Raw genomic sequence first — 27,164 nt, 5'->3', positions numbered from 1 at the left:
ACAACCGTAAGAATCACAGTCTTCCCCGCAGACAAAGGCAGACCGGTAATGAAGTCTAGGGCGATGTGAGACCATGGTCGAGAAGGAATGGGGAGCGGTCTGAGACGACCGGCAGGAGGAGAGTTACCCGACTTAGTCTGCGCGCAGTCCGAACAAGCAGCCACGAAACGGCGCGTGTCACGCTCCTGAGTCGGCCACCAAAAGCGCTGGCGAATAGACGCAAGAGTGCCTCGAACACCGGGATGACCAGCTAACTTGGCAGAGTGAGCCCACTGAAGAACAGCCAGACGAGTGGAAACAGGAACGAAAAGGAGGTTACTAGGACAAGCGCGCGGCGACGCAGTGTGCGTGAGTGCTTGCTTAACCTGTCTTTCAATTCCCCAGACTGTTAGCCCGACAACACGCCCATAAGGAAGAATCCCCTCGGGATCAGTAGAAGCCACAGAAGAACTAAACAGACGGGATAAGGCATCAGGCTTGGTGTTCTTGCTACCCGGACGGTAAGAAATCACAAACTCGAAACGAGCGAAAAACAACGCCCAACGAGCTTGACGGGCATTAAGTCGTTTGGCAGAACGGATGTACTCAAGGTTCTTATGGTCTGTCCAAACGACAAAAGGAACGGTCGCCCCCTCCAACCACTGTCGCCATTCGCCTAGGGCTAAGCGGATGGCGAGCAGTTCACGGTTACCCACATCATAGTTGCGCTCAGATGGCGACAGGCGATGAGAAAAATAAGCGCAAGGATGAACCTTATCGTCAGACTGGAAGCGCTGGGATAGAATGGCTCCCACGCCTACCTCTGAAGCGTCAACCTCGACAATGAATTGTCTAGTGACGTCAGGAGTAACGAGGATAGGAGCGGACGTAAAACGTTCTTTTAGAAGATCAAAAGCTCCTGGGCGGAACCGGACCACTTAAAACACGTCTTGACAGAAGTAAGAGCTGTGAGAGGGGCAGCAACTTGACCGAAATTACGAATGAAACGCCGATAGAAATTAGCGAAACCTAAAAAGCGCTGCAACTCGACACGTGACCTTGGAACGGGCCAATCACTGACAGCTTGGACCTTAGCGGAATCCATCTGAATGCCTTCAGCGGAAATAACGGAACCGAGAAAAGTAACGGAGGAGACATGAAAAGAGCACTTCTCAGCCTTTACGTAGAGACAATTCTCTAAAAGGCGCTGTAGAACACGTCGAACGTGCTGAACATGAATCTCGAGTGACGGAGAAAAAATCAGGATATCGTCAAGATAGACAAAAACAAAGATGTTCAGCATGTCTCTCAGAACATCATTAACTAATGCCTGAAAAACAGCTGGCGCATTGGCGAGACCAAACGGCAGAACCCGGTACTCAAAATGCCCTAACGGAGTGTTAAACGCCGTTTTCCACTCGTCCCCCTCTCTGATGCGCACGAGATGGTAAGCGTTACGAAGGTCCAACTTAGTAAAGCACCTGGCTCCCTGCAGAATCTCGAAGGCTGATGACATAAGGGGAAGCGGATAACGATTCTTAACCGTTATGTCATTCAGCCCTCGATAATCCACGCAGGGGCGCAGAGTACCGTCCTTCTTCTTAACAAAAAAGAACCCCGCCCCGGCCGGAGAGGAAGAAGGCACTATGGTACCGGCGTCAAGAGACACAGACAAATAATCCTCGAGAGCCTTACGTTCGGGAGCCGACAGAGAGTATAGTCTACCCCGAGGAGGAGTGGTCCCCGGAAGGAGATCAATACTACAATCATACGACCGGTGAGGAGGAAGGGAGTTGGCTCGGGACCGACTGAAGACCGTGCGCAGATCATGATATTCCTCCGGCACTCCTGTCAAATCGCCAGGTTCCTCCTAAGTAGGGACAGAAGAAACGGGAGGGATGGCAGACATTAAACACTTCACATGACAAGAAACGTTCCAGGATAGGATAGAATTACTAGACCAATTAATAGAAGGATTATGACATACTAGCCAGGGATGACCCAAAACAACAGGTGTAAACGGTGAACGAAAAATCAAAAAAGAAATAGTCTCACTGTGGTTACCAGAGGCTCGGCAGGCCAGGAAGTAACAGGTGGCACGAGACGAAGACTCTGGAACTGTCCAGAGAGGTCGGAAACCTGAGCGGCCAGGTTCTCCACGGCATGGCCAGCAGCAGACAATTCCTGCTCGTGTCTGCCGAGCATGGCTCCTTGGATCTTGACGGCAGGGTTAAAGGTAGTGTCTCAAATCTGATACTGGGAAGATGACTACCATCTAAGGCGAACATGGGCGTAGGCTTCTCTAACTCTCTGAAAGGAATGTCATGTTTCCGAACCCATGCTTCGTCCATGAAACAACCCTCAGCCCCAGAGTCTATCAAGGCACTACATGTAAGCACCCGAACCGGTCCAGCGTAGATGGACCGACAAAGTAGTACAGGATTTTGATGGAGAGACTTGAGTAGTTGCGCTCACCTGTAGCCCTCCGCTTACAGATGAGCTCTGGCTTTTACTGGACATGAATTAACAAAATGTCCAGCAGCTCCTCAATAGAGGCACAGGCGGTTGGTGATCCTCCGTTCCCTCTCCTTAGTCGAGATGCGAATCCCTCCCAGCTGCATGGGCTCAGTCTCTGAGCCAGAGGAGGGAGATGGTTGCGATGCGGAGCAGGGAAACACCGTTGATGCGAGCTCTCTTCCACGAGCCCGGTGACGAAGATCTACCCGTCGTTCTATGCGGATGGCGAGAGCAATCAAAGAGTCCACATCTGAAGGAACCTCCCGGGAGAGAATCTCATCCTTAACCACTGCGTGGAGTCCCTCCAGAAAACGAGCGAGCAGCGCCGGCTCGTTCCACTCACTAGAGGCAGCAAGAGTGCGAAACTCAATAGAATAATCCGTTATGGACCGTTCACCTTGGCATAGGGAAGCCAGGGCCCTAGAAGCCTCCCTACCAAAAACTGAACGGTCAAAAACCCGAATCATCTCCTCCTTAAAGTTCTGGTACTTGTTAGAGCAATCAGCCCTTGCCTCCCAGATAGCTGTGCCCCATTCTCGAGCCCGGCCAGTAAGGAGTGAAATGACGTAAGCAACCCGAGCTCTCTCTCTAGAGTATGTGTTGGGTTGGAGAGAGAACACAATCTCACACTGCGTGAGAAAGGAGCGGCACTCAGTGGGCTGCCCGTAGTAGCAAGGTGGGTTATTAACCCTAGGTTCTGGAGGCTCGGCAGGCCAGGAAGTAACAGGTGGCACGAGACGAAGACTCTGGAACTGTCCAGAGAGGTCGGAAACCTGAGCGGCCAGGTTCTCCACGGCATGGCCAGCAGCAGACAATTCCTGCTCGTGTCTGCCGAGCATGGCTCCTTGGATCTTGACGGCAGTGTAACGAGCGTCTGAAGTCGCTGGGTCCATTCCTTGGTCGGTTCCTTCTGTCATGCTGGTGAAAGAGGACCCAAAAGCGACTTGGCGAAAACAGAGTCTTTAATCCAGTAAAGTAAATACAATCAAAAAACACAACTTTCACTCGAAATGACGAGGACAAACTGGAGACTCGATCTTGAACAGCAGGTGAACAGCAGGTTGCCTCGGGAAGGCACTTGAACCAAACAGACTCAGACACCTGCTCACCACGCAGCATCTGAGGAAAACACGACACGACAGGGCGATACACAAACACAGCACGGTGAATTCTAGACAAGGAACCGACAGGGCAGAAACGAATAACAAGGGGAGAAATAGGGACTCTAATCAGGGAAAAGGATCGGGAACAGGTGTGGGAAGACTAAATGATGATTAGGGGAATAGGAACAGCTGGGAGCAGGAACGGAACGATAGAGAGAAGAGAGAGCGAGAGAGTGAGAGAGGGAGGGGGGAGAGAGAGGGATAGAAAGAGGGAAAGAACCTAATAAGACCAGCAGAGGGGAAACGAATAGAATGGGAAGCACAGGGACAAGACATGATAATAAATGACAAAACATGACAATTACCCTTGTAAATTGTTTAGTGCATTAATGTTTCCCCATATATCTAGTAATTCATTTCTCCTAATGTCACGCCCTGACCTTAGAGAGCTTTTTATTCTCTATGTTGTTTAGGTTCGGGGTGTGACTAGGGTGGGTCATCTAGGTGATTGTATTTCTATGTTGGCCTGGTATGGTTTCCAATCAGAGGCAGCTGTTTATCATTGTCTCTGATTGGGGTTCATATTTAGGCAGCCATTTCCCCTTTGTGCTATATGGGATCTTGTCTAGGTATAGTTGCCTGTGAGCACTACTTTGAGCTTCATGTTTTGTTTTTTCGCTTTATTGTTTTTACTTTGAGTTTCTTTTCCTAATAAAGAGGATGGAAAGATACCACGCTGCATCTTGGTCCACTCCTTTCAAACGAGCGTGACAGAAGATCCCACCAACAGCGGACCAAGCAAACTACTCTGCTCTCCTGCACCTGACTTCGCCTCCCTTACACAGCCTTAACAGAATTACACACCCTACTATGGAGTCAGCAGGAGCAGGTACCCCGGTTAGAGGAGACGAGGAGTGCGTCCAGGAACATTCCGCTATGTTACATCATCTTGGTGCCATGATGGATCGCGTTGTCCAGACTATGGACCGTTGGGAGAGACAGGAAGTCTCCCCAGTGCCTCGACCAGCGCAAACGGGGTTACCTCTACCCGTCCCGTCCAGAGCCAGTCCCAGTGGAATGCGTCTCTCCCTTCCCAGGGAGCATGATGGGACGGCGGCACAGTGCCAGGGATTCCTGTTACAACTGGACCTCTACCTGGCCACTGTGCACCCAGCTCCCTCAGGAAGGGAGAGAGTGTCTGCCCTCGTCTCATGCCTCTCAGGAAGAGCTCTGGAGTAGACAAACGCCGTGTGGGGAGAAGGAGACGCGGCGTTGGACCACTTTCGAGGAGTTCACCCGTCGCTTCCGGGCCGTCTTCGACCATCCGCCCGAGTGGCTGGGGAACGGCTCTTCCATTTGAGGCAGGGGACGAGGAGCGCCCAGGAATTTGCTCTGGAATTCCGGACCTTGGCCGCTGGAGCAGGCTGGAACGACAGGGCCCTCATCAACCACTATCGGTACAGCCTGCACGAGGACATCCAAGGTGAGCTGGCCTGCAGGGATGCCAACATCTCCTTTGACCAACTGGTGGATTTGTCCATCCAGGGGGCTCTGTCGGTGCCATCTTCCAGCACCCCCGCTCCAGTGCCCATGGAGTTGGGAGGGACTGCGCGTATGGAGACTGGAGGAGGAGCCATCACGTGCACCATCTGTGGCCGCAGAGGGCACACTGCCGGTCCGTGCCGTGTCGGTTCCTCTGGGAGTCGAGGCAACAGGCAGGGCACTCTGGTGTCACTCCAGGTGAGTCTGAACCACACTCATCCAGAGTCATCTGTTGACCACGTGTTTGTTTCCCTGACCCCCCCCCCCCCCCGCATTCCCAGCATAAGGCACTTGTTAATTCAGGCGCAGCTGGGAATTGTATCGACAGAGCGTTAGCCCTTAGTTTAGGGATCCCTATTATTCCTGTAGTTAGACCTTTCCTAGTTCACACTCTGGATAGTCGACCATTAGAGTCCGGGCTAATCAGGGAAGCGACCATCTCCCTTGCCATGGAGACGCAGGGGGGGCCACGAGGAGATATTCAGTCTTTTTCTCATTGACTGTCCTGCGTTTCCCGTGGTACTAGGCCTTCCCTGGTTGGCTCAGCATAACCCCACTATTTCCTGGCAACAGAGGGCTCTCACGGGGTGGTCGCGAGAGTTCTCGGGGTGTTGTGTAGGAGTTTCCATTGGTGCTACTACGGTAGAAAGTCCGGACCAGGTCTCCACCGTGTGCATCCCCCCAGATTATGCCAATTTGGCTCTCGCCTTCTGTAAAAAGAAAAGACTCAATTACCACCTCATCGACTGGGGGATTGTGCGATAAATCTCCTGGCAGACGCTGAGCTTCCCAGGGGTCACGTGTATCCCTTGTTGCAAGCGGAAACGGTGGCTATGGAGACATATGTTTCCGAATTGTCCTTTGGTCTGGAGTCCAAATTTGAGATTTTTGGTTCCAACCGCCGTGTCTTTGTGATAGGCGGTGTGGGTGAACGGATGATCTCTGCATGTATATTTCCCACCGTGAAGCATGGAGGAGGTGTTATGGTGTGGGGGTGCTTTGCTGGTGACACTGTCTGTGATTTATTTAGAATTCAAGGCACACTTAACCAGCATGGCTACCACAGCATTCTGCAGCGATACGCCATCCCATCTAGTTTGGGCTTAATGGGGCTATCATTTGTTTTTCAACAGGACAATGACCCAACACACCTCCAGGCTGTGTAGGGTCTATTTGATCAAGAAGGAGATTGATGGAGTGCTGCATCAGATGACCTGGCCTCCACAATCCCCTGACCTTAACCAAATTGAGATGGTTTTGGATGAGTCTGACCGCAGAATGAAGAAATACCAGCCAACAAGTGCTCAGCATATGTGGGAACTCCTTCAAGACGGTTGGAAAAGCATTCCAGGTGAAGCTGGTTGAGAGAATACCAAGAGTCTGCAAAGCTGTCATCAAGGCAAAGGGTGGCTATTTGAAGAATCTCAAATATAAAATATATTTTGATTTGTTTAAGACTTATTTTGGTTACTACATGATTCCATATGTTTTTTCATAGTGTTGATGTCTTCACTATTATTCTGCAATGTAGAAAATAGTACAAATAAAGAAAAACCCTTGAATGAGTAGGTGTTCTAAAACTTTTGACCGGTAGCGTATACTGTTGTTCTTTTCCTCTTTTGCCAGTGTCATGAGTATTTACTGTGAGCAAGGTGAATTATGTGTCTAGGAATTATTGGTCAAGTTGCATTGTAGCACATTTCAGTTTCATATTGAAACGCAGTAATTGATCCTTTTGCAATCCTCCAAGTGGATGCGATGTTCAGGTGCACATGAACACTTGCCACACTGACGAGAACGAAGTTGTTTATTTCCTTATTGTAATGCATCCAGTGTTTGAAGTTCAAAAGTCTGTGAGCTCCATATCTTGTCAGTCATGTATGTGCTTAATGGGAGCACGGGTGGGTGCTCGGCTCCATAAGTAATACGTTTTGCTGCTGCATGTTGACCTGCAGGACTATCATTATTAAATATGTATTCATTCATTGAAATTATTCCTGTTTTGATGATAAGCCAGGAATGTTTAAGATGCTTATTAGGACAGAATATGTAAATGATGAAAATGCCTCTTACGTGATTTAATGCCATATTTGGGTAAAGAGCTCCGTGGTTAATGGTATGGGCCATAGGAAGGGGCCATGGGTGTAAAGCTATACCTGTTTCACCTGAGGGTTTCAGTTATGTTCAAGCTCTGGTATGTGAGCTGTGTGGGGAGGCTGTCCCTAGCCTCTATAATCCAATCTGTTATAGTTGGTTTGGCAGAATAGGCCTGATTTGAGGCTTAGGTTTTTGATTTGTATTCAAACCTGTATTTTGAGTGTTTATTTTGTAAATACCTTTCGTAGATTATTTAAATATTAATTGGATTTCTCCATTCACCTGGAACCACCTTTCACTGATAATAAACTGGACACTGTTTTGCACCTGATCCTGCTGCCTCCTGCTAATTACTGTGATTAAGGCTGCTCCAACATCTGGTCCCTTTCGCATGTGCATTTTAGTACATTTGAATCATTTAGACATAATTTAGCTAATGTGTGTGTCTAAGGTGTGGTGTGTCCTGGACCCTGGGCAGGTGCTCTCTCTACAGACCTACCATATAGATTTTGAAGTTGGACTTCTGTTGCGTTATTAAATGGTGTCATACCGATGTGGAATAATAGGCTACTGCGTCTGTCACATTCTTGTATCTGAACTTGCATGATTTTTTTTAGTGTCAGTAACTTTACTTTTCAATTTTCTGGTCCAACAGCAATAGTTGGGCTTATAATGAGAACAAATCCATTAACTGTGTCATACTACTTGACGACAAGACGACAAGAATGCGAATTATTGTTGATGAATCGTTTTATCATAATAATCCTCCGATGATTTGGACCTCGTGTGCTTTCATTGCAGCGCATAAACTATTCCTTGTATTGCAGTAAGTAGTTCATTAGAAGGTATGACTTGAATTGATCTCATTCTCTTTCTCTCTGTGTGACAACTAATCTGACCAACTATGGAAGGCTGTAATGTGTTTCATTCATAAGAAATGTATAATTGGACAATTGATATGATACATAAGAAAGGATCCATATCTAATAATGAAATACAAATAATGTCCTCTCACAACACGATCAAACATATACATCGATTTGATACACACAAGTGAACAATACTGTACAGGCGTCCAACACATAACAAAGGCGTTGTATTAGTCATTTCTGGAGAGTGCGATTAGGAATCAAATTGTCCTTTTCGTGGCAGAAATACAATATGCATGTCCAATTGTCACTGACAGTCTAGAAACCAACCAACACGGGAATTAAGAGATTTAATTTAGCATGTTTTAACATCGAAATTATTTAGTATAAATTCGTTTATGAAATATATATTTCTCAGTTTAGGACTATTGTTTGAAGGGGGAAAAATGCATTCCCCAGAATGCCAGGGAAGGTTCCACAGAGGTCAGACATTACGCAGTTTTTTTGACGTCCATGAATGGGTAGGCCTACGTTGTTCTTCAGTTCCCAGATATTCTCTTCTTGTTACCTGCAAATACAAATTCAAAAATCATATAATAATCAACTGATTAATTTCATTTTTTGTGGTTATATTGTTGTCGAACATCACTATGCAGAAGTTCAAGTCATAGTCCTAATTTATATCAATGAATAATTCATATACAGCACTTTCTTGTTTATAATAATGTAATGGAGTTAATATCGATGTGTGTGTGATCTTGCAACAACCTTTATGTTATGTCTTACAATAGACAGAGCTATGCGTAAAATCAATTCGTGCGTAAAGCCAATACATTTTACGCATACCTTTTAGCCCCAAAGTATGGACTTTTTGCACACACATTGACATGATACTACATTCTTGTGCTTATTTGTACGTTTTTTAAAGGCATTCCACTCAAATAATTGCCTTCAAATATACCAGTCTTGACGTTATTGCACCCCAGTCCGCTCCACGAGCCGATTCTCTCAATCCGGTTACGGAAATAGCTGTTGAACGATTTGGCCGTCCTCAAACCGATTAGATCTTTCAGGCGTGACACCACAGGGCTTTCGGGGGCAATTATTTTGGATGCGTTGATTACCATTCTCTCCTTCTGCCCCCGGATCGCCGCGGGCGAGTTCTCAATGTCCTCCATATGGGCTGCGACCACGTCCTCAGACTCTGACGGATAAACGTCATTTTCCTCGTTAACCGTCAACTTGTCCTCGAGCCGCTGGATCAGGTCCTATAAGTGAACAAATGGCGCGTATTAGTGTCACATAGTCATAACGTATTACTTTGAAAGGTGATTTTAATATAGAATGTAGGCCTGTGCGCATATAATGTATGCTGATGTCACCAGTTACACTTTGTCTGCCGAAATGACACAATTCTAAGAACTTAAATTAACTTGATTGCCTTTTTTAAAATGTTTTTGTACTGCTTGTAACTGTATGTCCTACCTTCATATTTTCCAACTCTTTAACATTCCTACTGGCATATAGATTTCCCCAGCTCACACTGTGCGGCATTATTAATACGATATATCCAAGGAAAATATGGAATTTTGCCATTCCGATAACAATCCCCTGTGGACTTTTTGAGGTGTTCCAGATATCCCGTTCAGTGTTTTAATGACGGGATGACTAAGGGGCCCGTTTTATGTAGACCCCTTGCTTCAGATAGTAGCTTACTTATCAAGGACTGCATGTTGTGACATAATTCAGCTTGACATTCCGTCGCCTTGACAGTGATAAGGGAGCAGGATTGTGTGCGACGCCCGGACCAACTGCCTTTTAAGATAATATTTTTTGGGGACCATTATTTGGACTGGATAGGCTGATTTTCTGTAGAGTCGATGGTAGCTGTTGAGGCGTCATGTTTATAGTTTGTCTTTGGGGGTCAGAGGAGGATGAGGATGGGAGATGAAGAATAGGTCAGGTGGAGGATGTAGAGGTGAGAATGAAGTTGCGATAGACTACTGACCGCTGTTGGCAGTTATGATGATGATATTGGCAAGTCAGAAACAGATGCTTCACTTGCTTGAGTGAGGAGAGCGTAAGTCTCGGTATGCCAGACCATGATTGTAAAAAAAAGACGGAGACAATAAAACTCACAACAAAGTAATTTATTATGCAAAATATTTATTTCAACGCATTAGGCTACAATCTATCGCAAGTCTGCACGTTCGTTTTCTTACAAGAAAATAAATAGATAAATACATACAACAATAGTATATTATAGCAAGAGACAAAAATGAAAATTCATCAGTATACAGTTCTAAAATAATAACAATTTAAATATTCCAAATGCGAACCACAAATTTAAATACATCTCATCATAAACGCCATTGTAAACTCTCAGTCGAGACTTTCTGAGGTGAAGAGGTTCATCCTTGTTGAAGAGTTCAAGTAAGGGTCGTTTCTTGTGCTCTGATCAACACCCCAAACCCTGCAGAAACAACACAAAACATAGAGCTGGTCTTGAGAAACAATACTGCATTTATTTGATAGTTCAAATACAGCCATTATAATATAAATTCAACTCCAACATACTGTAGCGACAGTTTGAATGGATAATCCCATTCGGTTAGATTGAAGCAGAGGATAACTATACCTGTCCTTTAGCATCCAAGCCCACTGAATGACCCAATTCGCTCTAGCCTGACGCCGAAGCAGCTTCTCAGTCCACCCTTCTTGAACCGGCTCCACGAGCGCTTGGGGGTCGTCATAATGTCATTGAGAAGACGCGCAATTACGTCCTCCTTTCCCGTCAGCGCAGAATTCCTTGCGTCTTCGGAGTCCCAAGGAGGCATCTCTTCCGCGATGTTCTCTGTATTCAAGTCTTTCCCATCCACCCCCATCTCCTCCGACGCGTAATATGGTAAACGACTCTCCTCCTCCAGAAGCTGTTTCAAGCTCTAACGGAGAGAAACCATGGAATTATTAACCTCAATGTCACTTAAAGCCACTTGAAACAGTCTTACATCAATTACAATAATATATATATATATATATATATATATACACACACACATCATATATATATATATGAATTGGTGGAATAAGAAGAACAGAAAAATAGCAATGATCAAGAGAGTTTGGCACATGAAGCACCAGCTTACCTGTAGGTTTGACATTGGGTTGGCTCCGACCAAGTTCAGAAGTACAAGCGCAGTTAAACAGAAAAATTGGATATTTGAAATCATTTTCATGTAGTTTGTCTTCTCCCCTTCGCTCTGTAGGTAGACCGAATCCTTCCTCTTGCCTGTTCGCCTTTGGCAACTAAACGTCACCAGGTGCACTTTTATACCTGTGCGTTTCGTCACGGAGGCCCAAGAAAACATGAACCGTGATTCATCTAGAGAGGAGCAGACAATGCTGTGGGAGTGTGTAGCTAATTCGACTGGATCTCCACCTCAATTGACATGTGCCTAAAACTGTGACGCCAAGAGGGCTCTACCCAATTACCCCTGTCTCCATACCCGTGTCAAGAGATGCATAAAGGGGACTATACCTCCAGCTAAACGTTTTATATGTCTCTGTGGTTCATTTGAGATCATGCTGTTGTTTGATGCTTTCATAAGGAGAGACAGTGAGACAGACATACTAACAGACAGACAGCCCTCTGGGCAAAAACTGGTTGAATCAATGTTGTCATTTCAACCCCACAAATCTATGTACGGACGGACGGACGGACGGACGGACGGACGGACGGACGGACGGACGGACGGACGGACGGACGGACGGACGGACGGACGGACGGACGGACGGACGGACGGACGGACGGACGGACGGACGGACGGACAGACAGACAGACAGACAGACAGACAGACAGACAGACAGACAGACAGACAGACAGACAGACAGACAGACAGACAGACAGACAGACAGACAGACAGACAGACAGACAGACAGACAGACAGACAGACAGACAGACAGACAGACAGACAGACAATCTGAGTCCCAATGCGGTGAAGTGGAGCAAATAAAGAATAAAGAATAAACTCAAGAGAAACTTGTTAATACTATTATATGACCTTGAACAACAAAGTGAACAACAAAGACCTTGAACAACATTTTATTATTTTTATTTCAAATTAAGTGATTGTCATTCATTGAATAGGCTACATACAGAAAAGTTGGTATTGGGAGTTATTTCACAACCTATCAGTTTCTCCTTTCAGTTTCTTTTCAACTTTTATTGAACAAAAATTGATATCCAGGACCTGCTCAGGGAAAATAGATATGTGTGTATATACAGTTTTCCTATTTGTCATTGTGAGTTACCAAAACTCTACATGCATTACAATCATTCTGATACGTTTTGTCATCTCATCCACAGGAGTGAATGGGGTTTACACATCACATTTTTATCAAGCTCAAGTGATCCTAACATTGCTTCTGTAACCTCCTCCATTCCTATTCAAGTCTTGCATTTGTTCTGGCATACTTGTTAAGAAGCATATGGATGTACAGCTGTTACTCCAGGCTGGTTACATTTCTCTAACTCAGTCTGGATCCCAGTCAATGAAGATGGAGTTATGACCTCTCCTCTCCTCTCCTCGACACATTATATCCGTAAATAGTTACTCATTAAGGCAGTGTTTTTATTTTTGTTTCTCTCCCTATCTTTGTAGGAAAGTCCAACCAGTGTCAATCAAGAAGTCATGAACACATGTTGTTTTCCCCCTGTGGAGAAGTCTGCAGAAAATACCTTGAAACTAAGACAATGTATTGAGATATGTCTTGGACAGTGTTTTAAAGATGTCTCTCTTGGCCTTCAGATACCAACCTTACATTTAATACTTGGCCAAAGAGGCAGACATTTGCTGGTCTACTGTTCAGTAATCCTGTCTCATGCAAAAGATACTTTTGAAAACAAATCAAATCATGATGGCCCTTGTATCCATGGATACAGAAATGGATCTAGCCTCCATAACAACAATGCCTTAAGGCCGCTTCTACTTTACATTATTGAAACATAAAGTACCAAAACTGGAGAAAGCATCTATGCTATTATGATATTCCATAATATAATACTTTTCTATACTGTTTGAACTGACTTTTTTGGCCCTTATTGCTGCAATGTCCAATATAGAGAAGAGTTGAGAGTTCACATATTACCAGTGATTTGTCATTTCAAAATGGGAAATCTGATGATGAATGTAACTGTATGGATCTGTGATGATGCTGAATGCTTGCAGTCCATGTTCATGAAAAGAACGTAATAGAAATACATGTGCATATGTTTTCATGCAACTTTATACATACACTACCATTCAAAAGTTAGGGGTCACTAAGAAATGTCCTTGTTTTCAATGAAAACCTACATGGTTAGAGTGGTTAGAGCATTGGACTAGTAACCGAAAGGTTGCAAGTTCAAATCTCCGTGCTGACAAGGTACAAATCTGTCGTTCTGCCCCTGAACAGGCAGTTAACCCACTGTTCATAGGCTGTCATTGAAAATAAGAATTTGTTCTTTAACTGACTTGCCTAGTTAAATAAAGGTAAAATAAAAAATAGGAAATATAGTCAAGACGTTGACAAGGTAATAAATACCTTTTGTCAAAGAATCCTCCATTTGCAGAAATTACAGCCCTGCAGACCTTTAGCATTCTAGTTGTCAACTTGTTGAGGTAATCTGAAGAGATTTCACTCCATGCATCCTGAAGCAGCTCCCACAAGTTGGATTGGCTTGACGGGCACTTCTTACGTACCATATGGTCAAGCTGCTCCCACAACAGCTCAATCATGTTGAGAGCCGGTGACTGTGCTGGCCACTCCATTATAGACAGAGTACCAGCTGACTGCTTCTTCCCTAAATAGTTCTTGCATCGTTTGGAACTGTGCTTTGGGTCATTGTCCTGTTGTAGGAGGAAATTGGCACCAATTAAGCACCGTCCACAGGGCGTTGCCAAATGGAGTGATAGCCTTCCTTCTTCAAGATCCATTTTACCCTGTACAAATCTCCCACTTTACCACCACCAAAGCACCCCCAGACCATCACATTGCATCCAACATGCTTGACAGATGGTGTCAAGCATTCCACCAGCATCCATCTGAACATCTCAAACTTCATCAGTCCATAACACTTTTTTCCAATCTTCATCTGTCCAGTGTCTGTGTTTTTTTGCCCATTTTAATCTTTTCTTTTTATTGGCCAGTCTGAGATATGGCTTTTTCTTTGCAACTCTGCCTAGAAGGCCAGCATCCCGGAGTCGCCTTTTCACTGTTGACGTTGAGACTGGTGCTTAATGAAGCTGCCAGTTGAGGACTTGTGAGGCGTCTGTTTCTCAAACTAGACACTCTAATACACTTGCCCTCTTGCAAAGGGTTTTCTAATGATTAACTAGTCTTTTAAAATGATAAACTTGGATTAGCTAACAACATGCCACTGGATGGATAGTTGCTGATAATGGGCCTCTGTACGCCTATGTAGATATTTAATAAAACAATCTGCCGTTTCCAGTTACAAAATTCATTTGCCACAATAACAATGTCTACACTGTATTTCGGATCAATTTGATGTTATTTTAATGGACAAAAAAAAAGTGATTTTCTTTCAAAAACAAGGACATTTCTAAGTGAACCCAAACCTTTGAACGGTAGTGTGTATTAGATGCTAGTATCTGTATATCCACCACATAATAGTACAGAACAACCCTAAACATTAGCAAACACAAAATACAGTATTTGTGCTAAGGCTACTGTAGCTTTGTTTAAACAAGGCTACTGCATGCACCTATTGTTCATTATTCACACACACACACACACACACACACACACACACACACACACACACACACACACACACACACACACACACACACACACACACACACACACACACACACACACACACACACACACACACACACACACACACACACACACACACACACACACACACACACACACACACACACACACACACAGTACCAGGTTCATATCCATTAGTGCTGTGCATTGTTTATATGATGAAGCACTGATGTGCTAATTAAACACGTTAATGAGGGGGAACCCCCGTTAGCTGGAACAGACACATTCTTCATCGGAGTGACAGTGTATTGTCTTAAATGTCACACAACGTAACTAGCTCTGGGGTAGTTATGTTGCTCATGTTCTGCTATAGGTTAATGTGGTTCAAAAGCTGTAGTGATTTAGAAAAGGCAAATGAAACACATGGTTTGATAAAACTGGATTGTATCCTCTATGGTCCGCATTGTATTGCCATTTGAGAGTTGACACATCTTTGTTTCCAACTGTGATGAAACGTTGACATCATTCATTTTGATTCATAATTACACTGAGTATACAAAACATTAAGAACATCTGCTCTTTCCATGACATGGTGAACCCAGGTGAAAGCTATGATTTCTTATTGATGTCACTTGTGAAATCCACTTTAATCAGTGTAGATGAAGGGGAGGAAGGAGACAGGGTAAAGAACGATTTTTAAGTCTTGAGACAATTGAGACATGGTTTGTGTAAGTGTGCCATTCAGAGGGTGAATAGGCTAGACAAAATATTTAATTACCACACCAACGGGTATGGTGGTAGGTTTAAGGAACACCGATTTGTGTCAAGGAATGGAAAACGTTCCTGGCTTTTTCACGCTCAACAGTTTCCCGTGTGTATCAAGAATGGTCCACTAACCAAAGGACATTCAGCCAACTTGACACAACTTTGTGAAGCATTGGAGTCAACATGGGCCAGCATCCCTGTGGAACGCTTTCCACACCTTATAGTCCACGCCAGAACTAATTGAGGCCGTTCTAATTGAGGCCGACCTTCCTAATATTGTTCAACTCAATATTAGGAAGGTGTTCCTAATGTTCGGTATACTCAGTGCCTTCAAACTATTAGCACCCCTTTTATTTTTCCGCATTTTGTATTACAGTGGGATTCAAATGGATTTAATTGTCAATTTTTGTCAATGATCTACACAACACACCATGTAATGTCAAAGTGGATGAACAAATTCTAACATTTGTTTAAAAAATGTATGAAAAATAAAACACTAATATAACTTGGGGGGTGAGTGCAATTCAATACTGAGAAAGGTGTTCTTAATGTTTTATACACAGTGTATAATTGTATTATATTTTAGCTTAGAGAGAGAGAGGGCGGGAGACAGAGACACAGAGAGAGAAACATTTCAACCTGACCTCGTATTTTTCAACAAATACAAAATGTGAGTGTTTGGCCTGCCAGGTGCAACTTTTGAAAAAGTTGAGTCTGATGAACGGTCTTGGTGTTTCAAACCCCTGAAAAGTACATTATCGGCAGATGCCCTGAGACCTAAATCAATTTGGCATGATAGCTCCTTGTGCCAAGAGGCTGGTGAATTGTCAATTAGTCCCCCTCCACCTCCAAACTGTGTGCCCCACATCCGAGGCGGCGGGAGGTGGTGGTAATCGGGCTAATCGCTCATAATTTGCCCTTGGTCTCTCTTCTCACTAGGGTAGTGTGTGAGTGTGCGCTAGGTTGTGGGGTTGTTTGGAACAAGCTTCTAGTCTACACACATGCATGCGCACACTTACACATATAGGCACACACGTTCATACCACACCAACACACGCACACACACGCAAACACACATTCACACGTGCACACTATTTCCAATAGAAGTGAAACTTCAAAACAGGAATGTGATTTACAGTAGACGGATTCATTTGTCATTTCCCCCCATGTTCTATTACAATCCTCTAGCCTAAGCTTTCACACAACAATGTCAGTAAACTCCTTAGCACAAACTGGGAGAAACAGTATCAGTAAGAAAGTTCAAAATGCTGATTTGTGACAAAACGTTGGAGATTAGGGCCAGGATTCAATATGACTGCATGAATGTTGTCAGCTACTCACCTTTTAAAAAGGCAATGTTCCCGAGTTCGTGGAGACCACATATGTCAGCTCAATTGGAAATTACCTTTAAATGTCAAGTGCGCTATAACACGGATCTACCACTGATCGGATTGAATCCCAGCCTAAATTGTATTTTACAGCAAAATACAATACATATTTTGCTGTATAGCCATGTCAATATATAGCTAGCTACTATTTAAAAAAAATAATAATATACAGTGTAAGATATTATAGCTAATGAACATTAATAACAAATCATTGATGATGATTACTATGACAACGATGCTAATGATCCCCCCCCCCCCCGCCCGCTCCGACACTTGAATTAAAAATATGACAGGACGAGAATGGGTCGAGAATTTGTCACCTGATTAGGAACAGAAAGAGGCGGACGAGAGACAGCCACTGAACCACGGATGTTCTCAACTAACGCAGTCTGTCAGCACTGTCCTCTCACTCTTCCGACACACACTGATTATCATAGAGACATTGCTAAAGCGCAGCGGGAAGAACACTCATTATCCCCGATTGACTGGATGTGTACCAAATGAGACCCTATTCCCACTACTGTTGACCAGGGCCCATACGGATGAGGAATAGGGTGCCATTTAGGATGTAACTACTGTCTTTCTGAGAAAGGCTTTGTTTGAATCCCTGTCCACCCCCACACAGGAAATTGTCCAGTTGAATTTTCATTGTAACATTTCTAGTGTCGATTCAGGAGTTAAATTCACTCTGTAATTCACTCAGTGGAGTAAAATAACACCCAGTGTTGGTGTTAATAACTCAAGTTATTGTTTTACACTGTGGAGAGTAAAACAGCCACATCAAAACCACGCCCATCATTATCATATTTCCCAGCATGCTCTATTGCAGGTAAAAACAATTGTATTGTTTTTTATATCTGTGTCTTTGCATATACAGTTGAAGTCAGAAGTTTACGTACACTTAGGTTGGAGTCATTAAAACTCATTTTTCAACCACTCCAGAAATGTATTGTTAACAAACTATAGTTTTGGCAAGTCGGTTAGGACATCTACTTTGTGATTATTATTTACAGACAGATTATTTAACTTATAATTGACTTATAACTGTATCACAATTCCAGTGGGTCAGAAGTTTACATACACTAAGTTGACTGTGCCTTTAAACAGCTTGGAAAATCCCAGAAAATGATGTGATGGCTTTAGAAGCTTCTGATAGGCTAATTGACATAATTTGATTCAATTGGAGGTGTACCTGTGGATGTTTTTCAAGGCCTACTTTCAAACTCGGTGCCTCATTGCTTGACATCATGGAAAATCAAAAGAAATCAGCCAAGACCTCAGAAGAAAATTGTAGACCTCCACAAGTCTTGTTCATCATTGGGAGCAATTTCCAATCACCTGAAGGTACCACGTTCATCTGGACAAACAATAGTACGCAAGTATAAACACCATGGGACCACGCAGCCGTCATACTGCTAAGGAAGGAGACGCAATCTGTCTCCTAGAGATGAACGTACTTTGGTGCGAAAAGTGCAAATCAATCCCAGAATAACAGCAATAGGCCTTTTGACGATGCTGGAGGAAACAGGTTCAAAAGTATCTATATCCACTGTAAAACGAGCAGTAGCGTGCCGTGGTTCTGGGGCCTGGGCCTTCAGTGAAGTCCTACACAGTCCCACCCGAATTAATCCACCTCTTATTACCATCATTATGATGCCATGGCTCTAGACACTATACATTTAGACAGAAACGCAGTATAACCAGGCGTTGCGTCACCTTGAAATTGGCATTTTTATTCAGAGAATTGCAGGGGAAGAGTACAATAACTTTTCATTGTGCAGCTTCGTTGCCCTGCGCGCTTGTTCGTTGAGCTGTAGATCCACTCGGGTGTCCCCAAAAGTTTTCAAAAGCACCATTGTTTGTAAGTGCCCAGGCGTACTTTGGTGTCTCGTTGCTGCCTTGGTTAGACAACTCAGGTTTGCAAAGCCAGTGTGGCTCCAAACACCAAATTGTTCACTTGCAAATAATAGGCATTCCCAGCAGTACAGTTTGCAGTGCTTCTCGGAGCCTGTGAGTCATTCATAGTTGAAAGTGGCGAACGAACCCCTTTCCCGCCTGTGACAGGCTTTGTAGCGTCGGCGTCTACCTCTCCTGACAATGTCTAACTTTTCTTGAAAAGTTTGTCTTGAGAATGGCGTTATAATTATATCCTCGACCAAATTGATATCTTCTCCTTCCGCCATTGTGGGTTGGAAAAACAGCTTAGTAATACGCAAATTAAGTCGTTGATCAATTTCAGTTTCCTAGTTCTGAGACCTGCCCATATAGGACCTGCCTCTCAATATTGTTAATCCAATCAAAAGACGTGCACGCACTACGCCTGCTAGCTGGCTCCTGTGTAACACTGGAGCCAGCCAGCAGGTGTACAATAGCCAACTCTAAAGCTGATTGGTTGACACTAAATTTTGATTTCCATTCACTTTAAGCTACAAGCGCCCGCACTGTTGATTCTGAAGGCCTGAGGGCAGATTTTAGACCCCTGTCAACACATGATGGCTGAATATGATTGGATAAAAGATCTAATATAAAGACCAGCCCTCCAAATCTAAACCTGGGGCTGGAAGCAGTGCAACCAAGAGGAACGCTATGAAATGAAGAGTGTAACGCTTACTCTGGGGAATAATTTAATATATATTTTAAAAAATATATATAAAAATATATATATATATTTAAAAATATATATATTCTGATGATGTTTAGGCCAGCAGAGAAGGCCTTGCTGGCCCTTACGGCCCACCACTGAAAACGAGTCCTATATCAACATAACCTGAAAGGCCACTCAGCAGGGAAGAAGCCATTGCTCCAAACCCGCCATAAAAAGCCAGACTACGGTTTGCAACTGCACATGGGGACAAAGATCATACTTTTTGGAGAAATGTCCTCTGGTCTGATGAAACAAAAATAGAAGTGTTTGGCCATAATGACCATTGTTATGTTTGGAGAATATGTAGGCTTGCAAGCCAAAGATCACCATCCCAACCGTGAAGCACGGAGTGGCAGCAGCATGTTGTGGGGGTGCTTTGCTGCAGGAGGGACTGGTGCACTTCACAAAATAGATGGCATCATGAGGGGGGGAAATGATGTGGATATTTTGAAGGCATCAGTCAGGAAGTTAAAGCTTGGTCACAAATGGGTTTTCCAAATGAACAATGACCTCAAGCACACTTCCAAAATTGTGGCTAAATGGCTTAAGGACAACAAAGTCAAGGTATTGGAGTGGCCATCACAATGCCCTGACCTCAATCCTAGAGAAAATGTATGGGCAGAACTGAAAAAGTGTGTGCGAGCAAGGAGGCCTACAAACCTGACTCAGTTACCTGACCAAAATTCACCCAACTTATTGTGGGAAGCTTGTGGAAAGCTTCCCGAAATGTTTGACCCAAGTTAAACAATGTAATGGCAATACTACTAGTGTTTTCGGCTATGAATTGAGGGTATTGCTCAAGGCACTTGTAAAATGATTGATTCACCACTGGGGGATCATTAGCTTGGCTGTTGAGGTGATCTGGTGGAGTGTGTGTCTGTGTGTGTGCGTGCGTGGGTGTGTTCGCATGTGTGTGATCATGATCAGGCGATTCCCTGATCCACCTCTACGCAGATGACACCATTCTGTATACTTCTGGCCCTTCCTTGGACACAGTGCTAACTAACCTCCAAACGAGCTTCAATGCCATAGAACACTCCCACTGTGGCCTCCAACTGCCCTTAAACGCTAGTAAAACCAAATGCATGCTTTTCAACTGTTCGCTGCTCACCCGCACGCCCGACTAGCATCACCATCCTGCACGGTTCCGACCTAGAATATGTGGACAACTATAAATACCTAGGTGTCTGGTTAGACTGTAAACTCTCCTTCCAGACTCATATTAAACATTTCCAATCCAAAATCAAATCTAGAATCGGCCTTCTATTTCGCAACAAAGCCTCCTTCACTCACGCCGCCAAACTTACCCTCGTAAAACTGACTATCCTACCGATCCTCGACTTCGGCGATGTCATCTACAAAATAGCTTCCAATACTCTACTCAGCAAACTGGATGCAGTCTATCACAGTGCCATCCGTTTTGTTACCAAATCACCTTATACCACCCACCACTGCGACCTGTATGCTCTGTCGGCTGGTCCTCGCTACATATTCGGCGCCAGACCCACTGGCTCCAGGTTATCTATACGTCTATGCTAGGTAAAGCTCTGCCTTATCTCAGTTCACTGGTCATGATAACAACACCCACCCAGGGCACACGTTCCAGCAGGTATATCTCATTGATCATCCCCATTAGCTCATTTGGCCGCCTTTCCTTCCAGTTCTCTGCTGCCAGTGACTGGAACGAATTGCAAAAATCGTTGAAGTTGGAGACTAGTTTCCCTCACCAACTTTAAACATCAGCTATCTGAGCAGCTAACCGATCGCTGCAGCTGTACATAGTCCATCTGTAAATTGCCCACCGAATCTACCTACCTCATCCCCATTCTGTTTTTATTTGATTTACTTTTCTGCTCTTTTGCACATCATCATATGCTCCTTTATCACTCCAGTGTTAATCTGCTAAATTGTAATTATTCACTCCTATGGCCTATTTATTGCCTACCTCCTCATGCCTTTTCCATACACTGTATATAGACTTTCTTTTTTCTACCGTGTTATTGGCTTGTTCATTGTTTACTCCATGTGTAACTCTGTGTAGTTGTCTGTGTCACACTGCTTTGCTTTATCTTGGCCAGGTTGCAGTTGTAAATGAGAACGTGTTCTCAACTAGCTTACCTGGTCAAATAAAGGTGAAATAAAAAAATGAAAGTGTGGGGTTTTGTGTACAGTATGTGTGTGTGTGTGTGTGTGTGTGGCTAGCCTCTGAAAGGCCAGGGAGAGAGAGGTGTGTGCACTGACCTCATAATGGAATGGCATTTGCAGGGCAGGAGATATGACAGGACTCAAAAGACAGGCATTTGTTGGACATATCACCTCAATATCAAAGACGCAGAAATGCAAACATATCCTCTAGAACATGAATATATCCCCTGTTCACCTGAACCCTATTAACCTGTCCCCTATTCACCTGAACCCTACGCGCCTGTCCCTTGTTCACGTGTCCGCTGTTCACCTGTCCCCTGTTCACCTGTCCCCTGTTCACCTGAATCCTATTCGCCTGTCCCCTGTTCACCTGTCCCCTGTTCACCTGTCCGCTGTTCACCTGTCCGCTGTTCACCTGTCCCCTGTCACCTGTTCACCTGTTCACCTCTCCTTCCAGGGCAAGGAGTTTTTCCTCACCATGTGACTCATGTCATCTCATTGTTTGTGAGTTGGCCAGAATGTGTCAGCGGTTAGTGCCTCTGACCCCAGCACATATGCTAGTTGGCATTGGTTCGAATCTGGCCCACTGCCCTTTGCGTGTCTTAAACCTAACTTTCCAGCCTTTATCCTAGCCTGCACAGTTACATCACACCCCGTGGATTAACATAGATAAGGCTATTTTAACATCAGAGACCTCCTCGCATATATAGTTAGCATTAGTTCATGCTATTTTTTTTATTGTGTCGCTTAAACAAGCCCAGTACACTTTTCGAAATGGCAAAAACGCTGTTGTAAGGTTAAATATATGCTAGATTTGAATGCGTAGATTAGAATTTCCTAGTCCTCAGATAATTCCCATTTTTTTGCTGAGAAAATGTCACACGCAATCTGAATTCCATTGGGGATCCATTGGGGATTTCCACAAATACACCAGGTGAATATTGGCAGGTCAACTTTATACACGTTGCTTCACCACACAACAACAACATAAAAGATCCATTTCAATGTACCACTTTTACAGTCAATGACTAAATGTGCCTCCAAGACATTCTGCGCTGGCACACGAATCCAAAAAGAGCTATTTTTTCAAGATCATTAAAATCTCTTTAATGCCTCTTCTTCCCAACACTGACCCCCCGTAGCTCACTGACATATATCAATGACGTTACCCCGGGCCACACGCACCCCTGCCGTGGCTAATGTCAGAGGAACCATGCGCAGTAATGATGAAAACACTGTGTCCACTCTACATAAGCCCCAGGCTACTTTCAGACTTTTCAGAGGTTGCCAGCTTTCTCCTCAGAGAGGGGAGTCAGGCACGGTTGGCACATAGAATTTTTGTAAAGGTGTAATGTGAAATTGTTTTTTTAATGGCTTAAAAAATTAACCTGAAAGACATTTAGTGTGTCCCTGTGGTAACGCATTGGCTCGTTATCAAAGCCCAGTCCACAGGGTTTCAAACTCATGAGTAATTAGCTATGAATTCTGGCTTTTGCTGTTGACATGACCTACTATGTCTGGGCTGGTGGCTTTGCATGAAACCCACCTGCGACGTCATCCCGTACAAATCTTTGAAATTATATTTTATAATTTTATATTGTGCACCAATATTGCATTCTAAAAGCCTGTTCTATTAAGTGACCTTTAATATAAACCACATGGAGAATTCAATACATCAGATTTGTAGTAATAATAATATCTCGCTGATATGAAAGATAAGGTCCTTATGCTTCCAAAACTGTACCACAAGTGAAGCGTGCTAATGTTCAGACTGACCATCGGGGCTCTTAACAAAACTGTCCAGAAGACACCTTTGTCCAATGACTATTATGTGTAATGTAATGGAACTGAGAGCCATGATCAAGGGCTACCCTCAAGGCTGCCCCGCTCATTAGGCAGGATTAGTGTTGGTCCCATGTTTCATAAGCTGAAATAAAAGATCCCAGAAAGTTTCCATACACACAAAAAGCTTATTTCTCTCAAACTTTGTGTACAAATTGGTTTATATCCGTTAGTGACAATTTCTTATTTGCCAAGATAATCCTTCCACCTGACAGGTGTGGCATATCAAAAAGCTGATTAAACAGCATGATCATTACATAGGTGCACCTTGTGCTGGGGACAATAAAAGGCCACTTTAAAATGTGCAGTTCTGTCACACAACACAATAACACAGATGTCTCAAGTTTTTATGGAGCGCGAAATTGGCATGCTGACTGTAGGAATGTCCACCAGAGCTGTTGCCGTAGAATTTAATGTTAATTTCTCTACCATAAGCCGCCACTTTAGAGAAATTGGCAGTACGTCCAACTGGCCTCACAACTGCAGACAACGTGTAACCACGCCAGCCCAGGACCTCCACATCTGGCATATTTTCTGTAGCGTACAGGCTGGAGATAAAATGAATGACAATGTAATGTCATTGAATATGTGGACACCTATAAGTACCTAGGTGTCTGGCTAGACTGCAAACTCTCCTTCCAGACGGTAGGCTTAACACAACAATTTCAGGCAACATTCTTTGCTCTCAATTAGTGTGGCAGAGAGTAATGTCAACTGGACCTTGCTCATTTCAAGGAGACAGAACACAAATCCTTCCTGAGCAGTATGATGGCTGCGTGGTCCCATGGTGTTTATACTTACGTACTATTGTTTGTACAGATGAACATGGTACCTTCAGGCGTTTGGAAATTTCTCCCAAGGATGAACCAGACTGGTGGAGGTCTACAATTTTTTTCTGATGTCTTGGCTGATTTCTTTTGATTTTCCCATGATGTCAAGCAAAGAGGCACTGAGTTTGAATGTAGGCCTTGAAATACATCCACAGGTACACCTCCAACTGACGTCAATTAGCCTATCAGAAGCTTCTAAAGCTATCACACCATTTTCTGGAATTTTCCAAGCTGTTTAAAGGCACAGTCAACTTAGTGTATGTAAACTTCTGACCCACTGGAATTGTGATACAGTGAGTTATAAGTGAAATAATCTGTCTGTAAACAATTGTTGGAAAAATGACTTGTGTCTTGCACAAAGTAGATGTCCTAACCGACTTGCCAAAACTATAGTTTGTTAACAATACATTTGTGGAGGGGTTGAAAATGAGTTTTAATCACTCCAACCTAAGTGTATGTAAACTTCTGACTTCAACTGTATATGCAAAGACACAGATATGAAAAACAATCCAAAAACATTTACCTACAATAGAGCATGCTGGGAAATATGATATTGATGTGGCTGTTTTACTCTCCACAGTGTAAAACAATAACTCTAGTTATTAACACCAACACTGGGTGTTATTTTACACCATTGAGTGTTAATTTCACTCTTACAGGGTGAATTTAACTCCTGAATCAACACTAGAAATGTTACCTAAGCTATAGTTTGATAACAAGAAATTTGTGGAGTGGTTGAAAAACAAGTTTTAATGACTCCAACCTAAGTGTATGCAAACGTCCTACTTCAACTGTACGTACAGTCACTGTGGGGACGTCGTCAATGCACTAATTGATGAAGCCAGAGACTGATGTGGTGTACTCCTCAATGCCATCGGACGAATCCCGGAACATATTCCGAGGGAGAGTTTGTACGCGTCTCTCTGTGTGGAGTAAAGGTGGTCTAGAGTTTTTTTTCTCCCCCTGGTTGCACATTTAACATGCTGGTAGAAATGAGGTAAAATGGATTTAAGTTTCCCTGTATTAAAGTCCCCGGCCACTAGGAGCGCCGCCTCTGGATCAGCGTTTTCTTGTTTGCTTATGGCGGTATACATCTCATTGTGTGCGGTTTTAGTGCAAGCATCGGTCTGTGGTGGTGTGTAAAAAGCTGTTAAAAAATACAGATGATAACTCCCTAGGTAGATAGAGTATCTCATGATAAGCTGTAGACCACACTAACTCAGGCGAGCAAAACCTCGAGACTTCCTTAATATTAGATTTTGTGCACCAGCTGTTTCGAAATATGTGACTCACCACCTGGATTTGGTCTTATGTAGCAAGATTTGAAAGTGTGTTTTTTACATTGGATAAAAGTAGAGACCCAGAGCTACAAAATTGTATATCATACACTACAGTGGAGGAACAATGGGAAAGTAATTATGCTTTGAAAGTTGATAAACTTGTAAACTCACATTTGAGATAATGGCCTTTGAATGTTTTGGTATCTAGTGAAGAGCTCTTCTTTGTCTACACCCATTCAACATCATTCACACCCTCTTAAGCTTTAGCCCCACCCATCTCGGAGCGCTCTCAGAGCGCAAACTTGACTTCTCTAGCTGATGATTTGGTTACCTCTGGATAACATGAAAACAGCCAAACCAGCTCGGCCGGAAAAAAATGTAATCACGTTTTTTTGCCGACGTTTACTGACACCGGCCATATTCAACGGGTGTTGTTCACTTTAGCTTATGACATGTAGCTAGCTAGTTAAACAATGAATCTAGCTAGGTAACCAACTTGTAAGATCACACATGTCACGTAACGTTAGCTAACGAGCCAGCCAGCTAACGTTAGATTGTTGTTTAACTATGAATATAGTGCCAAATCATGTCGTTACTACCCTGCATGAAAATGCTGGAGCTAACCAACCAGGTTCAATGTTAGTTAACATTAGGCTCTAACTAGCCAAGCAACCGGCTCTGGGATATGATTAATAACATCATACACGTAACATTAGCTAGGGAGCCAGCCAGCTAACATTAGCTAGCATGTTAACAGTACACTTTACCTTAAGACATGTAGCTAGCTAGCTAAGTAAACATAGAACCTAGCTAGGTAAACAACTTGTAAGATAACACACATCACGTAACATTAGCTAATGAGACAGCCAGCTAACGTTAGCTAGTTAAACAAAAATGAACATAGTGCCAAATCATGTCGTTACACCCTGCATGAATCTGCTGGGAGCTAACCAAACAGGTTCAATGTTAGCTAGCTAACATTAGGTTCCAACTACCAAAGCAAACGGTTCTGGGAGAGCAACACTTATGCAGCTCCACTACACGATAATAAAACAAAGCCGTGCTCGACAGGATTACCAACACAGACTGATCAGCTCAAATAGAAGTCCTCTATATGGCAGACCAATCCGAACTCCTCTCTTGGCCATGTCCAGCCCACTCAGTATCTCAGCCAATCATGGCTGGTGGGAAGGTTGCTGGCTTTTTCTGTGGCTTTATCAACAAGGCTTATAATTTAACAATTTTATTCATATTTACAGATGGCATACAAGTTTGTTATTAAGGCACATGAAAGTTCACATGATCCAGAGGCATTTCTGCCAAGAAACACATTTCGATTTTTGAAAAATAATGTTCAAATGGCTCTCCTGTGAAGTTGTG

At 43.7% G+C, this 27,164-nt stretch overlaps 2 protein-coding genes across 2 annotated transcripts; both read right to left on the bottom strand.

Annotated features, from left to right (window-relative positions):
• Nucleotides 1-8,440: 8,440 nt before the first annotated feature.
• LOC124021865 (ventricular natriuretic peptide-like) lies at nt 8,441-9,785 on the bottom strand. Its single transcript, XM_046337004.1, has 3 exons — nt 9,593-9,785; nt 9,069-9,375; nt 8,441-8,675 (listed from the first exon to the last, which is right to left on the bottom strand). The coding sequence occupies exons 1-3, from the start codon at nt 9,701-9,703 to the stop codon at nt 8,647-8,649; spliced, it is 447 nt and encodes a 148-aa protein (XP_046192960.1). The 5' UTR covers nt 9,704-9,785; the 3' UTR covers nt 8,441-8,646.
• A 967-nt stretch (nt 9,786-10,752) lies between these two features.
• On the bottom strand, nt 10,753-11,268 carry LOC124017602 (C-type natriuretic peptide 3-like). Its single transcript, XM_046332826.1, has 2 exons — nt 11,254-11,268; nt 10,753-11,049 (listed from the first exon to the last, which is right to left on the bottom strand). Exons 1-2 carry the CDS (start codon nt 11,266-11,268, stop codon nt 10,753-10,755), a joined length of 312 nt encoding a protein of 103 aa, XP_046188782.1.
• Between the last annotated feature and the right edge of the window lie 15,896 nt (nt 11,269-27,164).

Source organism: Oncorhynchus gorbuscha, linkage group LG03 (assembly GCF_021184085.1).
Source record: "Oncorhynchus gorbuscha isolate QuinsamMale2020 ecotype Even-year linkage group LG03, OgorEven_v1.0, whole genome shotgun sequence".
Classification (NCBI taxonomy): domain Eukaryota; kingdom Metazoa; phylum Chordata; class Actinopteri; order Salmoniformes; family Salmonidae; genus Oncorhynchus; species Oncorhynchus gorbuscha.
Note: the sequence above shows the minus strand (reverse complement) of the source record. Positions and strands in the feature narration are given on the sequence as shown.

Coding starts and splice junctions, on each gene's coding strand:
- LOC124021865 (XM_046337004.1), bottom strand. CDS start 9,703: ATGGCAAAATTCCATATTTTCCTTGGATATATCGTATTAATAATGCCG. Junction 9,376..9,592: donor AAGAGTTGGAAAATATGAAG/GTAGGACATACA, acceptor GTTCACTTATAG/GACCTGATCCAGCGGCTCGA. Junction 8,676..9,068: donor GTGCAATAACGTCAAGACTG/GTATATTTGAAG, acceptor TTGTATTTGCAG/GTAACAAGAAGAGAATATCT.